We start from the raw sequence: 14,580 nt of genomic DNA, 5'->3' as shown, positions 1-14,580 counted from the left end.
CAATCAAGCAACAGAGCAAAGCCTCTATTTTCTCCATTGGCTGACCAGCACCTGAAGCAACTTGTACTCACAATGGCTCACAATGCCCAGCCATTTCATATTCTCCTCTGGATCTTAGGGTCAAAGCTATGACCATGAGATTTCTGTAATGAATGTCAGCAAATTACAAGTCGATTTGCAACTAACAGATACATGCCTGAACAGCCTACTAAAGGTTGTTACAGCACGGACGTTGCCTCCATATTTTGATGCAATAATTCAGAGGAAGAGATGTCCGTTAAAGTTTATCTCTCTGCTGCCTGGCATCACATTTGATGACGTATATGGCCTGCCCGAAGAAGATCCCATTTGTGTGAGAGCCAGCCCTCATAACAAATGAGTTTGAAACCCTGATTTCAGGTATGTGTGGAAGAAGATAAACTGACTCCACCAACTGTGAAAATAAAAAGGGAGGGCAGCCCGGCCAGAGGACTGTGCCCAAACCGATTCCAACGCTTGTGGATCAACTTCCAAGAAAGCCAGGGGTAAATTAACCTTGCGGAAAAGCCCCGTGCCCATTCAATCAACATTCCGGTTGACCCCCAGCCAAGAGAGCAGTTACCTGCAGGCCTCGGATTTAGCAGGAGCTCCCAGGAGCACAGCTCTTGAACCTTTCTGAGGGTTCCCCCCCCTCCTCCCCACCTTATCCATTAAATAGTAGGTGCGGCTGCATAACAATCCCTGGATGAGCTCCACCACCTATTTTTCTACAAAGCGACCCCTGGTTACCTGAGACGCTAAACTGTGTCCGTGTTGTGGGAGGAGGAGTCCGCTCTGCTGCTGAGGGAACGAGAGGAGATTTGACTGCAGACCTGGAAAAGAAAGAAAGAAAGATGAGGGAGGATGTTTCAATCGCTACAAAATGATTCTCGTTTGGTGTAAACCAGAGCAGTGGCAGCAGCAGCACCCACAGAAAAGGGGCCCCGTTGATGGCTTTTGCAATGCCATCGAAACCTGGCCCCTTAAGACACATCACTTCCCAAATCTGATACTGCCTCCTGGCCAAATTCTGGCAGGCATGTTACTTTTTGAAATGCTGACCTGCATGTATGAATGGGCTACCCCAGGTCAAAGAATGGAGCCTTCGCTCTACCTTTATATCTGCTCACATAGAGAACGTTTCATACTCTCAGGTACAAGCCATCATGTGATGTACATACAGGTGTGAATTATCCCTCAGCCCCTGTAAATGTTGTGATCTGCCTTGAGCCCGTTTACGGGAAAAGACGGAATATAAGCCTACTAAATAAATAAAAATAAAATAAATAAAAAAGTACAAGGAAGTCCTTCTTCACCCAAAGGGTGATTAACACGTGGAATTCACTGCCGCAGGAGGTGGCGGCGGCTACAAGCATTCATATATATATATATATGAAAAATTTTTTGGCCACTGTGTGACACAGAGTGTTGGACTGGATGGGCCATTGGTCTGATGCAACATGGCTTCTCTTATGTTCTTAAGGTTGTCCCCTGTGCAAGCACCAGTTGTTTCCGACTCTGGGGTGACGTCGCATCACGACGTTTCCATGGCAGACTTTTTATAGGGTGGTTTGCCATTGCTTTCCCCAGTCATCTACACTTCCCCCCCCCCCACCCCCAGCAAGCTGGGTTCTCATTTTACCGACCTCGGAAGGATGGAAGGCTGAGTCAACATTGAGTCGGCTACCTGAACCCAGCTTCCGCCAGGATCGAACTCAGGTGGTGAGCAGAGAGCCTGGACTGCAGTACTGCAGCTTTACCACTCTGCGCCACAGGGCTCCCTTCAGTCCCTGCAGTTACCAGCTAAAATTAGATTGCACACCGGAAAGCTTGAGAAAATCTGTGGACGTAAACATGCTTAGAATTTATATTGTACTTCTGCTCCGTCCCTACTTTTCACAATGACCCAGGCGGACAGACCAGCTCACAACATGAAAGCCGGTGTGGGATTAGACTGTCTGAGTAGGAACAAAGTAAAATCTCCACTCTGCCATAAATGTCTGTATTTTACCCTTCCATGCTTCCCAAAGTGGCTTACATTGCTCTCTTCCCCTCAGTTTTATCCTCACAACCCCCATGATGTAGGTTATTCTGACAGCGTGTCACCGATCCAAGGTCATCCAGCAAGTTTCCTTGGTGGAGCAAGGATTCGAACTTGGTTCTCCCAGATCTAATCAGACTCGCTGGGCACTATGCCATTGTAGTGTATTGCGCTTTATCAAGAAGCACCGCGCAGCCCTTGGTCACTCTGCGCAGCGCGGGTAAAGACTCCGCCAATCAAGACCAGTGGCAGGAAGTTTGACTGGCCAGGATTGGACTGGCCAGCTGGAGGGCTGTTCCAGGAATAATGTATATAAAGTGGGTCCCGGCCCGTGTTGCTCTCTCTGTGATGTACCTTCCAATAAAGTATGTTGCCTTCTACACGTCTCGTCACTGAGTACATTACAGCCATAGTCAGTTATTTTGGTCCATTCATATTGTCTCACAGCCTAACTTACCTCACAGGGTAATAGAAATTATTAGCATTATTATAAAGTAAAAAAAAGGTTAGTCCCCTGTGCAAACACCAGTTGTTTCTAACTCTGGGGTGACGTCGCTTTCACGTTTTCAGGGCTGAATTTTTACGGGTGGTTTGCCATTGCCTTCCCCAGTCATCTACACTTTCCCCCCAGCAAGCTAGGTACTCATTTTACTGACCTCAGAAGGATGGAAGGCTGAGTCAACCTTGAGCCGGCTACCTGAACTCAGGTCGTGAGCAGAGCTTAGGACTGCAGTACTGCAGCTTTAGCACTCTGTGCCATGGGGCTCTTATGAGCATTATTATATAGAATCATAGAATCGTAGAGTTGGAAGGGACCTCTAGGGTCATCTAGTCCAACCCCCTGCACAATGCAGGAAACTCACAAACACCTCCCCCTAAATCCACAGGATCTTCATTGCTGTCAGATGGCCATCCAGCCTCTGCTGAAAAACCTCCAAGGAAGGACAGCCCGCCACCTCGCGAGGAAGCCTGCTCCACTGAGGAACCGCTCTAACAGTCAGGAAGTTCTTCCTAACGTTGAGCCGGAAACTCTTTTGATTTATAGCATTATTATACAGATACATTATTATATATTATATATTTATATATAGCATTATTATTATATACAGCATTATTATCCCCATATTATAAGCTGCGGTTGCGAAACGCTACCTTGTTATGGCCTCGGAAATAAAGCAGTCATTTAAGAATACGAAAGTGTCGCAGAACCCGGAGCGATTACTCTATAGGCAATATGCAAATAGGATTAAATCACATCTCCCAAAATAGATAAATGGGCTGCCGTCCGTCCGTCTGTCTCATTACGCATCCCTAGACTGGGACTTTGGCTACCTCCAGAGCCCAGGATAACATCTTAGTATTGGGACAGACTCTGCAGGGTGAAGACAGACGACCTGCCAAAGGAGAAGTCGGCGCAAGTTCCGCGCCCACGGTGCAAACCTAGTTCCTCCCAGCTTCATTCTTTGCACAACAGGTGTGCACACAACAAACCGAACGCGGGTACAGTTGCCAGTCTTCCTCCGCCTCCCTCCATGCTTCCGGAGGGCTGTTGTTTCATCCCCTAAACTATTGCATGTATGTAGACAGGGCTGGCCCCAGACTATGTAATGCCCTAGGCAAGGCTCACTTCTGGGCCCCTCCCCCCCAAGCACTGATAACCAGTTTTCAAAAACAGATGAATTGTCGCCATGACTTCCAGGTGCACGCATGCACACACACACACACACAAAACCCTCAAAGAAGCCAACCATTTAAATCAGCAGAGAGATACATCCTGGTACAACGAGGGCTGCCAAGCTCCAGGTGGGACCAGGAGATATCCAGCTATTACAATTGCTCTCCAGGCAACAGAGATCAGTTCCTCTGGAGAAAATGGCTGTTCTGGAGGGGGACTCTGTGGCATTGAACTTGGCTGAAGTCCCCACCAAGGCCAACCTTCTCTAAGCTCCAGCCCTCACAGGAGGCGGTGGCAGCCACAAGCATGGCCACCTGATCCAACAGGGCTTCTCTTATGTTCTTATGTGACACAGAGTGTTGGACTGGATGGGCCATTGGCCTGATCCAACATGGCTTCTCTTATGTTCTTACATGACACAGAGTGTTGGACTGGATGGGCCTTTGGCCTGATCCAACATGGCTTCTCTTATGTTCTTATGTGACACAGAGTGTTGGACTGGAGGGGCCACTGGCCTGATCCAACATGGCTTCTCTTAAGTTCTTATGTGACACAGAGTGTTGGACTGGATGGGCCATTGGCCTGATCCAACAGGGCTTCTCTTATGTTCTTATGTGACACAGAGTGTTGGACTGGAGGGGCCACTGGCCTGATCCAACATGGCTTCTCTTAAGTTCTTATGTGACACAGAGTGTTGGACTGGATGGGCCATTGGCCTGATCCAACAGGGCTTCTCTTATGTTCTTATGTGACACAGAGTGTTGGACTGGATGGGCCATTGGCTGATCCAACATGGCTTCTCTTATGTTCTTACGTGACACAGAGTGTTGGACTGGATGGGCCACTGGCCTGATCCAACATGGCTTCTCATATGTTCTTATGTGACACAGAGTGTTGGACTGGATGGGCCATTGGCCTGATCCAACATGGCTTCTCTTATGTTCACATCTCCAGGTATTTCTCCACCCAGAGCTGGCAAGGACTTCTAGCTAGTGCTCAGCTGTTTCATACAAAAAGTTAGGTGGGGGATGCCTAATATGTAGCCCCCCCCCCCCGCCCAAGGGCCGATGCCCTAGGCAAATGCGTAATGTGCCTAGGCAGGGGTGGAGAACAGTGGCTCTCCAGAAGTTTTTGCCTACAACTCCCATCAGCCCCAGCCATTGGCCATGCTGGCTGGGGCTGATGGGAGTTGTAGGCAGAAACATCTGGAGAGCCATTGTTCCCCACCCCTGTGGAAGAGCCAGCCCTGTATGTCAGGGGTGGCCAATGGTAGCTCTCCAGATGTTTTTTGCCTACAACTCCCATCAGCCCCAGCCAGCATGGCCAATGGCTAGGACTGATGGGAGTTGTAGGCAAAAAAAACATCTGGAGAGCTACCGTTGGCCACTGCTGCTGTATGTAGATTCAGGTGGACAGCCGTGTTGGTCTGAAGCAATGGAACAAAATTTGAGTCCAGTGGCACCGTAAAGACCCACGAAGTTTCATTCTGGGTATAGGCTTTCCTATACGTGCACGCATATAACTTTGTTGGTCTTAAAGGTGCCACTGGACTCAAACGTCGTTCTGTTGCATGTTATGCTTATTCACTCACTTAGATCTTATTTTCAAAGAGCTGCAACTAAGTTCGGAAGCGAAGTCTGAGGGAAAAGGGCTGCACGGGCTGAGAATGTTTGGCCTGGAGAAGGGAGGCTGAGTGGGGGGTTTGAAGTATTCCAAGGGCTGTCGTTTAGAGGAGGATAGGGAGCTTTTCAGTTGGCATTTGTAATACAGGTGGGGAGATATCGGTAGGATACTTATAATAATAATAATAATAATAATAATAATAATAATAATAATATAATAAATTTTATTTATACCCCGCCCTCCCCGCCGAGGCAGGCTCAGGGCGGCTTAGAGGACATGGCAAAAGCCATGTTAAAACAATAAAACAAGATAATACAATTCAATACGATTAACAATTAAATGTTTAAATAATCTAAAAACAATCTAAAAAATATAATCTTATAGTACTACTATCTCAGTTATATTAATGATGGCGTGATGCTTATTCCAAGTTCCATCTTAGAAGGCTAGCCGGAAGAGGGCGGTTTTGCATGCCCTACGGAATTGGCTAATATCCCGTAGGGCCCGCACCTCTTCCGGCAGCTGGTTCCACCATTGGGGTGCCTTTATGGAGAAGGCCTGTTCTCCAGTTGTTTTTAATTTGGCCTCCTTTGGCCCAGGTACTTCCAGAAGGTTTTGTGAACTGGATCGTAGTGCTCTCTGGGGAACATACTTGCGGGGGGCAACTTTACAGTCAGGGCAGTTCAGGGTTGGAACTGGTCGTCCAGGGATGTTGTGGGTTTCTTCTGCTCGGATGTAGTTCAATATGAGTAGCCGTGATAATCTGTTCATAGCAGTAGAGAAGAGCTGTCTCTGAAGAAATGAGCATTGACTCTTGAAAGTGCCTCCCCGGCCACGAATTTCATTAGTCTTTAACGTGCTCCTGGCCTCTGATGATGATGATGATATTGGATTTATATCCCACCCTCCACTCAAAGCTGCTCACAATCTCCTTAACCTTCCTCCCCCACAACAGACACCTCGTGAGGTAGATGAAGATATTGGATTTCTATCCCACCCTCCACTCCGAAGAGTCTCAGAGCGGCTCACAATCTCCTTAACCTTCCTCCCCCACAACAGACACCTTGTGAGGTGGGTGGGGCTGAGAGGACTCTCACAGCAGCTGCTCTTTCAAGGACAACCTCTGCAAGAGCTATGGCTGACCCAAGGCCATTCCAGCAGGTGCAAGCGGAGGAGTGGGGAATCATGCCTCGTTCTCCCAGATAGGAGTCTGCCCACTTAACCACCACACCAAACTGGCTCTCACAAGGACAGCTCTGCCAGAGCTATGGCTGACCCAAGGCCATTCCAGCAGGTGCAAGTGGAGGAGTGGGGAATCATGCCTCGTTCTCCCAGATAGGAGTCTGCCCACTTAACCACCACACCAAACTGGCTCTCACAAGGACAGCTCTGCCAGAGCTATGGCTGACCCAAGGCTATTCCAGCAGGTGCAAGTGGAGGAGGGGGGAATCAAACCCGGTTCTCCCAGATCGGAGTCTGCACACTTAACCACTACACCAAACTGGCTCTCACAAGGACAGCTCTGCCAGAGCTATGGCTGACCCAAGGCCATTCCAGCAGGTGCAAGTGGAGGAGTGGGGGATCATGCCTCGTTCTCCCAGATAGGAGTCTGCCCACTTAACCACTACACCAAACTGGCTCTCACAAGGACAGCTCTGCCAGAGCTATGGCTGACCCAAGGCCATTCCAGCAGGTGCAAGTGGAGGAGGGGGGAATCAAACCCGGTTCTCCCAGATCGGAGTCTGCACACTTAACCACTACACCAAACTGGCTCTCACAAGGACAGCTCTGCCAGAGCTATGGCTGACCCAAGGCCATTCCAGCAGGTGCAAGTGGAGGAGTGGGGGATCATGCCTCGTTCTCCCAGATAGGAGTCTGCCCACTTAACCACTACACCAAACTGGCTCTCACAAGGACAGCTCTGCCAGAGCTATGGCTGACCCAAGGCCATTCCAGCAGGTGCAAGTGGAGCAGGGGGGAATCAAACCCGGTTCTCCCAGATCGGAGTCTGCACACTTAACCACTACACCAGACTGGCTCTTGCTCTTTTCTGCTGCTGAGAGGTGTTTAAGCAGAAGTTGGATGATGGTTAGGGATGCTTAGGTGTGGTGCAGGGGGATTGGACTTGGGGGGTCTTTAAGCCCCTTTCAACTCTTTAATTCTACGATTCTATGAAATCCTTTCAAGGATCATGACAGTGTGGTGTTGCAGTTAAGGTGTCAGGGTAGTTATCTGGAAAACTCAGATTCGAATCCCCCCTCTGCCGTGGAAGCTTGCTGGGTGACTTTGGGACAGTCGTGCACTCTCAGCCTAACGTACCTTGCAGGGTTGTTGTAAAGACAAAATGGAGGATAGGAGGATGGTGTGAGCCTCTTTACGTCTCCACTGGGGAGAAAGGCAGGGTATAAATAAAGAACACAGATCACTTGCCAGTAGGGCTCTTCCCTAGTGGTTCTTTCTCATTCTAACTCAAAAGGGCCAAATCATTTCTTTTTTCCCCAGGGAGCAGGTTTGGGATAGTGGTTAAGTGCAGGACTCTTATCTGGGAAAACTGGGTTCGATTCCCCACTTCTCCACTTGCTGGAATGGCCTTAGTCAGCCATAGCTCTGGCAGAGCTGTCCTTGAAAGGGCAGCTTCTGTCAGAGCTCTCTTAGTCCCACCTACCTCACAGGGTGTCTATTGTTGGGGGGGGGGAGGTAAAGGAGATTGTGAGCTGCTCTGAGACTCTGAGATTCGGAGTGGAGGGTGCGATTTAAATCCAATATCTCCTTTTTCTTTACGAGCTTATATAAAAGCTGAAAAAAACTGCATGGGCTTGCAGAACAGCGAAATTCTTTGTGTTTCGCCCCAGTGACAATTGTGCTTGGGAGGTGGGCTCCAGGTTGTTGAGTTCAACCATTGCTGATAGCACCCACCAAGGCGAGGGAGTGTTTCCAACTAGTTATTGAGAACTGAGTCATCCAACGATCACATTACCGCGCCGCTCCTCGTTTCCCGATCTTAGCAACGCATGAGCTGTGTAATCCCGGTTCCGCCACCTTTGACGACTTCAGCAGAATCCTCACTTCACCCCACACGTCATGTCTCCGCGCGCACAGCCAGAGAGCCACAGGGCAGGGGCTGGGCACTGCTTCATCTGCTAGACACCTTGCAAATTAGGGGCCTCGTATGGAAATGTAATTAAGCGCACAAGCCTTTTAGTGGGTCACACCAAGCACAGACGGCTTGTATCGGCGCTTAATATCTTTTGCGACGTTCGGCGAGATAGGATCTAAATGAGGCAGACAAAATTAGTCAAGCGGTTTCACCTGCTACCTGCAGGGTGGGCGGTAGATTTACTGCAGGGAACTCCTTCCTGGAATTCAATGGAGGGGGGGGGAGGAGAGGGGATGCTGTGTGATTATCTTATGGGTCGATACCAGTTCCTCTGCCAGGAAAGAGGATTTGAGGAAGACACAATTCTGTGTGACTCCAGTCTGGCAGTGAACTTTGATCCTCAGTCTGCTTTCGTCCTTTCCCCCAACATCTGGCCCATGAGTGCCGGGGCACCTACCAACACCTTTCCTGGCACCTGCTGAGTGCTTTTAGAAAGTGGGTGGAGCTAAGCGGGACTTCTGCCCTGCAGGGCTTCGGATTGGCTGTGCAGAGTATAAGGCATCCTGTTAAATGGAACTTCTGCCCAAAATGTTGAAGAGTTACGATTATTGTTAGATACAACCTCAATTCCTGACATGTTGGGGTTGGTTCCAATCTCTGCAGCAGCCATTTTGTGGTTGGCTCCGCCTACTGTGGCTGCCATTTTGTGTTCGTGTCAGAACGCCAAAGGGGCCCAAGGCTCAAAAATGTTGGTGTAATGGCTAAGAGTGGTGGACTCTAATCCGGAGAACTGGATTTGATACCCTACTCCTCCACATGAAGAAAGCTGGGTGACCTCGGGTCAGTCACAGTTCTCTCAGAGCTCTTTCAGACCCACTGACATCACAGGGTGTCTGTGGTGGGGAGAGGAAGGAAGACGATTGTATGCTGCTCCGAAGCTTCTTCAAGCAATAGAGAATGAGGTATAAAACCAACTCTTATTGTTATTATTGTTTGGGGACCACCCTGCCCTTTGCACTCATTTTCAGGTTTTACTGTTCCTGCTTTGTGTACCAGGAAAGCATTCACCATCCTCCTGATAGGCACAATTGCCATTTTGTGTGGATATGGCAACACGCATTATCTCCAAGCTTTGACGCTCACAAATGCAACAAACCTTGGCCTCCGGTCACCTCTGCCAAATGTGGAAAGTAAGCACAATGTCCTGTTCCCCATGAATGGGGCTTGAGCATAGTTTGCTCTCCCAGTGCGTGAGGCAGGTGTGCCCAAAACGCAATGACTGAAAAGGACTTTCCTTCACTGAACTTATGTGAAAGTCCAGTGTCCACAGCGACTCACCCTTCAAAGACCCATCCCGAGTGGGAAGTTTTAAGGCTCTTCCTTTGCTTGACCCTTCAGTAGAGAAAAATGACCAGCTACAAAGCACAGATTGCTGACAAAAACTTGATTCTTCATTGGGCTAAGAGGTGGGTCAGCCAATGCACACAGCTGTATCACGACTGCAGCCTCAAGTGTTGGCTGATATGTGTGAATTAACCATTAGACAGCACAGGGAAGACTCCTGCATCACTTCGCCTCGCTTCATGCATGGTGCTTCTTGGTAGCTGAGTTGAGGGAGGGCCTGTGCTTCAGTGGGAGAGCATCTGCTTTTGCATACAGAAGATCCGTGGTTCAATCCCCAGGATCAGCAGTTTTTTAAAAAAGGACTAGGCAGGAGGTGGTATGAAAGAGCTCCACCTGAGACGCTGGAGAGCCACTGTCAGGCTGAGTAGACAGTACAGACCCTGATGGACCAAAAGATCTGATCCAATGTAATGCAGCTTCGCGTGTGAGTTTACAAGCTCAGTATTACGGAGTCAAGGAATGTGTACAGACATGAATGAACCAGCCCTGTATTTAATTAATATATATTTATTAACATATTTATAGCTCCTTGCCTTTTCCTTTGAAGTTCAAGGACTACTTTGGATGAGTGGCTATAAAGTTACCTCCCACTTCCACAACAACTAAAGTACCAAACTTTTTAAAATTTTTATTTTATTTGATTGATTTATATTCCGCCCTTTCTCATATGGGCTCGGGGGTGGGGTGGGGGAGGATTGGCAAGTAGTGTTTGAAAAGGAGCCTTGTAGCATCTTGCACTTTTGCTGCTGCTATTATTATTATTATTATTATTAATCACAACAACAATTCAAGATGCCTCATTTAAGTCTGGCACAACAAACTCTCTTACTAAGAGAGTAAGTCCTGTTCAACACAAACTGCAGATGGCTAGCTAAGCGCAGTACAATCCTAAGAACCATTTTTGGGAGTAAGCTTTGCTGAATAGACCTCAATAGGATACTGAACAGACATAAAGACATAAGAGAAGCCATGCTGGATCAGGCCAGTGGGCCATCCAGTCCAACACTCTGTGTTACATAAGAGAAGCCATGTTGGATCAGGCCAGCGGCCCATCCAGTCCGACACTCTGTGTCACATAAGAACATCAGAGAAGCCATGTTGGATCAGGCCAGCGGCCCATCCAGTCTGACACTCTGTGTCACACAGCTGCCAAATGCCAGCAGCCATTAGGAGGTCCACCAATGAGACCAGAACTCAAGAAGCCCTCCCACTGATGCTTCCCAAGCACCAAGAATTCAGAACATCACTGTCCCAAACACAGATGGGTAGCCATGTTAGTCATCTGAAGCCTTGGAAAAAAGGTATCTGAAGGAGTAAGTAGTGACTCATGAAAGCTCATACCCTACCACAAATTTTGTTAGTCTTTAAGGTGCTACTGGACTCTTGCTCTTTTCTACTGTCCCATATATAGTGTTTCAGATCCCTACCTTGTGGCTAATAGCCACTGATGGAGTCCATCTGTTTATCCTCTCCCCTCTTGAAGGCATCTATGCCTGTAGCCACCACCACCTTCTGTGGCAGTGATTCCATGTGTTAATTACTCTTACAGTTTAGGACCACATTCTAAGTAGGGCTACTATTCTCTAGGTCCGTCTCCCCCCATATGAGCCCCAGAGAGCACTGAGGTCAGTTGGTAAGCACCAGCTGAATATCCCTGGGCCAAGGGAGGCAAGATTAAAGACCACCCAGGATCGGGCCTTCTCCGTTGCGGCCCCACTACTTTGAAACCAACTCCCGGAGGAGGTGCGGGCCCTGCGATGTGTAAATCAATTTCGCAGGGCCTGTAAGACATACCTCTTCAAAATAGCCTTCGCCCATGCTGAGCTAAGATAACGTCGCTGTGTATGTTTTCTGCTCTTCTACTGAATTTAATGTCAATTTTAATGTAACCGTATACTGATTTAAGATGATTTTATTGTTTATATGATTTTATTATATTGTATTACATTTATATGTTGTGAGCCGCCCTGAGCCTGCTTGTGCGGGGAGGGCGGGATACAAATAAAAAGTTATTATTATTATTATTATAGGTGGAGCTCAGCTGTCTAATGAAATCACAGCTTATCTTTGTCATGGGGTCAGCCTGAGACAAGCAAGGCTGAGACGAGCAATGCTGAGGACTCCTCAGGAGAAGGGAACTCCTCAGGTGCAGAGAAGCTCCTGTAGTCAGCCCTGAACTAAAAGCAGAGAAGCTGCAGACTAATCAAGGCTCACAACCAACAGCTGACCCAGAGCAACCAGCACTCAGCCCTGATGCAGCCAGTGGGGCCCAGTCTGGTGAGATCAGCCCACCAGGCTCTCCTCCATCCTTTGAGCATCAGAGACAGAAGTGTAGAAATTTGCTGCAAGCAAGGAGATCGAGTGCAGGTCTCCTGGCCCGTCGCCAGCTGCTTGCTGATGACAGCGTGGAGTAGTCGCAGCAGTACTCCCAAGCTGCTGGCTGTTAACAAGGGCTTGTTAGGATGTGCCTGTCGAACCCAGTGCAGGGAGGCTGCATGTTGTGGAAGCAACGGGTCATGACTTGATGACTATGGCTCTGTACTCTGCTCCTGTGACCGGCTCTTGATTCTGACATCTTGTGAATGACCTTGGACTGTTGGGCCTTGTTTCCTGTATAATGCTTTGAACTGGACTCTGCTCTCTCTGTAACTGGCCTCTGGAATGAACTCTGGCTCTAGAATTTGGCTGGGTCTGACTCCAGATTCTGACAATTTCCAGATGGCAGAGATCCAGATGGATCCCACTGAGGTCCCTTGCCTCTCCCAAACCCCACCCTCTCCAGGTTCCACCTCCAAATCTCCAGAAATTTTCCAACCTGCAGTTGGAAACCCTAGCCATCCAGGAAAGGTAAAGGAAAGGTCCCCTGTGCAAGTGCCAAGTTGTTTCCAACTCTGGGGTGATGTTGCTTTCACAATGTTTTCACAGCAGACTTTTTACGGGGTGGTTTGCCATTGCCTTCCCCAGTCATCTACACTTTTCCCGCAGCAAGCTGGGTACTCATTTGACTGACCTCGGAAGGATGGAAGGCTGAGTCAACTTCGAGCCAGCTATCTGAAAACCCAGCTTCTGCCGGGGATCGAACTCTGGTCGTGAGCAGAGCTTAGGACTGCAGGACTGCAGCTTTTCCACTCTGTGCCACGGGGCTCTTTGCTTTACAGCCATCCAGACTGTCAGTTAAAAACACGCCCCACCCCGCACCAAGGATCATATACAATAAAAGCAAAAAGTAAATGGTTGAGGAGGGGACACAAAAGGACCCATTAATGCTGTCAACCTACAAACAGCAAAGAAATTGCAACTGAAACATGACTAGCAGTGGCTCAATTCACCAGTTGCGGCTGGCTTGATGTCAGGGGGTGTGGCCTAATATGCAAATGAGTTCCTGCTGGGCTTTTCCTACAAATTTCCCTGTCCCTTTGAAAACCAGCAAGCTCACCAACCTGGCTGGCCAGAGTTCACCTGCCATCACAGAGAATACCTGGTCCCGACTACCCCATGCATTGCAGACCAAACAGGATAATATAAGACCAGACCATTCTACCAGAGAAGCACAGGGTGAAGTCCTCAAATCGCTCCTTTTCTTGGGACAACATCAGTGCTACGGTGTGTCAATGTCAATGCCCTCTCGGGTACCAGGCCTGAGGCAATGGCTTCCCTTTAATAAGGGCTTGGGAGGAGATGATTGTTGAAATGCCCTTGCGCAGGGGAATCCATGGCACAGGATCATATTCCACACTGAACTGAACGAGGGAACTTCCCAATGTCTCGGAGCACCTGCCTCAGCGGAGCTTTTTGGGTAGAAAAATCCCAGCAGGAACTCATTTGCATATTAGGCTACTCCCCCTGATATCACCATTGTTTCACCAAGGCCTTTTTTGTAGAAACCCAGCAGGGACTCATTTGCATATTAGGCCACACCCCCTGACATCAAGCCAGCCAGAACTGCGTTTCTGTACGTTCCTGCTAAAAAAAAAGCCCTGCACCCCAGTAAATATCTGCCTGGCCCTGACCTGATCTCGTCAGATCTTGGAAATGAAGCAGGGCTGAATCTGCCAAGTACTTGGATGGGAGGCCTCTTTGGAATACCAGCAGTGGGAGGCAGGGGCAGCTGTATCAAGCCACTTCTCTAAACATCCTCCATGCCCCAGTGGGGGTCAGTCAACAGAAGTCACCATGACTTCCAGGTGCACACATACACATGCACACGCACACACACACTCACGCACGCACACACATACGCACATATAAAATACACCCCCCCCCAAAAAAAAAAGAAAAGAAAAAAAGTAAATCATTGGCCTGCATTTTTGGAGGGAGTGCATCCGCTGCTAAAAGCCCGCCTGCTGGCAAACTCCTCCCACCTCCTCCCAGGGTATATGACTGACAGCCCTCTCAGCCTCATTGCTTGCCTAGGCCATGGCGGGAGGCCACAGAAGGACGCAACAAACATAAAAAGATGGGAAAGAGAAACTGGTTAACTCTTGATCACTGAGCATGCCATCACAGTGACGCTTAGGACAGAAAAATGACTGCGCAACATCAACCCACTGATAAAGCAACATATACCAAAAACTCTTCTATGGTCTCAATAAACATATATCATGAACAACTTAGCAAGAGGCACAGTGATACCCAATAAGTAGTGTAAGTGTCCAAATAAAGGGACCCCAACAGTCCTCAAAAAAGTGTGCTCAGCAATGCTTTGCTTCTGTGTCACTGCAC

The 14,580-nt window shown here is 48.6% G+C and overlaps 1 protein-coding gene across 2 annotated transcripts in view; it reads right to left on the bottom strand.

The window, feature by feature from the left end:
• Nucleotides 1-14,580, bottom strand: part of POU2F3 (POU class 2 homeobox 3) — a 183,930-nt gene that overhangs the window by 39,338 nt on the left and 130,012 nt on the right. For both annotated transcript variants that reach the window (XM_060251847.1, XM_060251848.1), the window contains one exon: nt 769-851. In XM_060251847.1, the coding sequence (XP_060107830.1) occupies nt 769-851 (83 nt within the window). The remainder of the gene's footprint in view (nt 1-768; nt 852-14,580) is intronic.

This window comes from Heteronotia binoei, chromosome 12 (assembly GCF_032191835.1).
Source record: "Heteronotia binoei isolate CCM8104 ecotype False Entrance Well chromosome 12, APGP_CSIRO_Hbin_v1, whole genome shotgun sequence".
Taxonomy (NCBI): Eukaryota; Metazoa; Chordata; class Lepidosauria; order Squamata; family Gekkonidae; genus Heteronotia; species Heteronotia binoei.
This window is presented reverse-complemented; position numbering and strand designations above follow the sequence as displayed.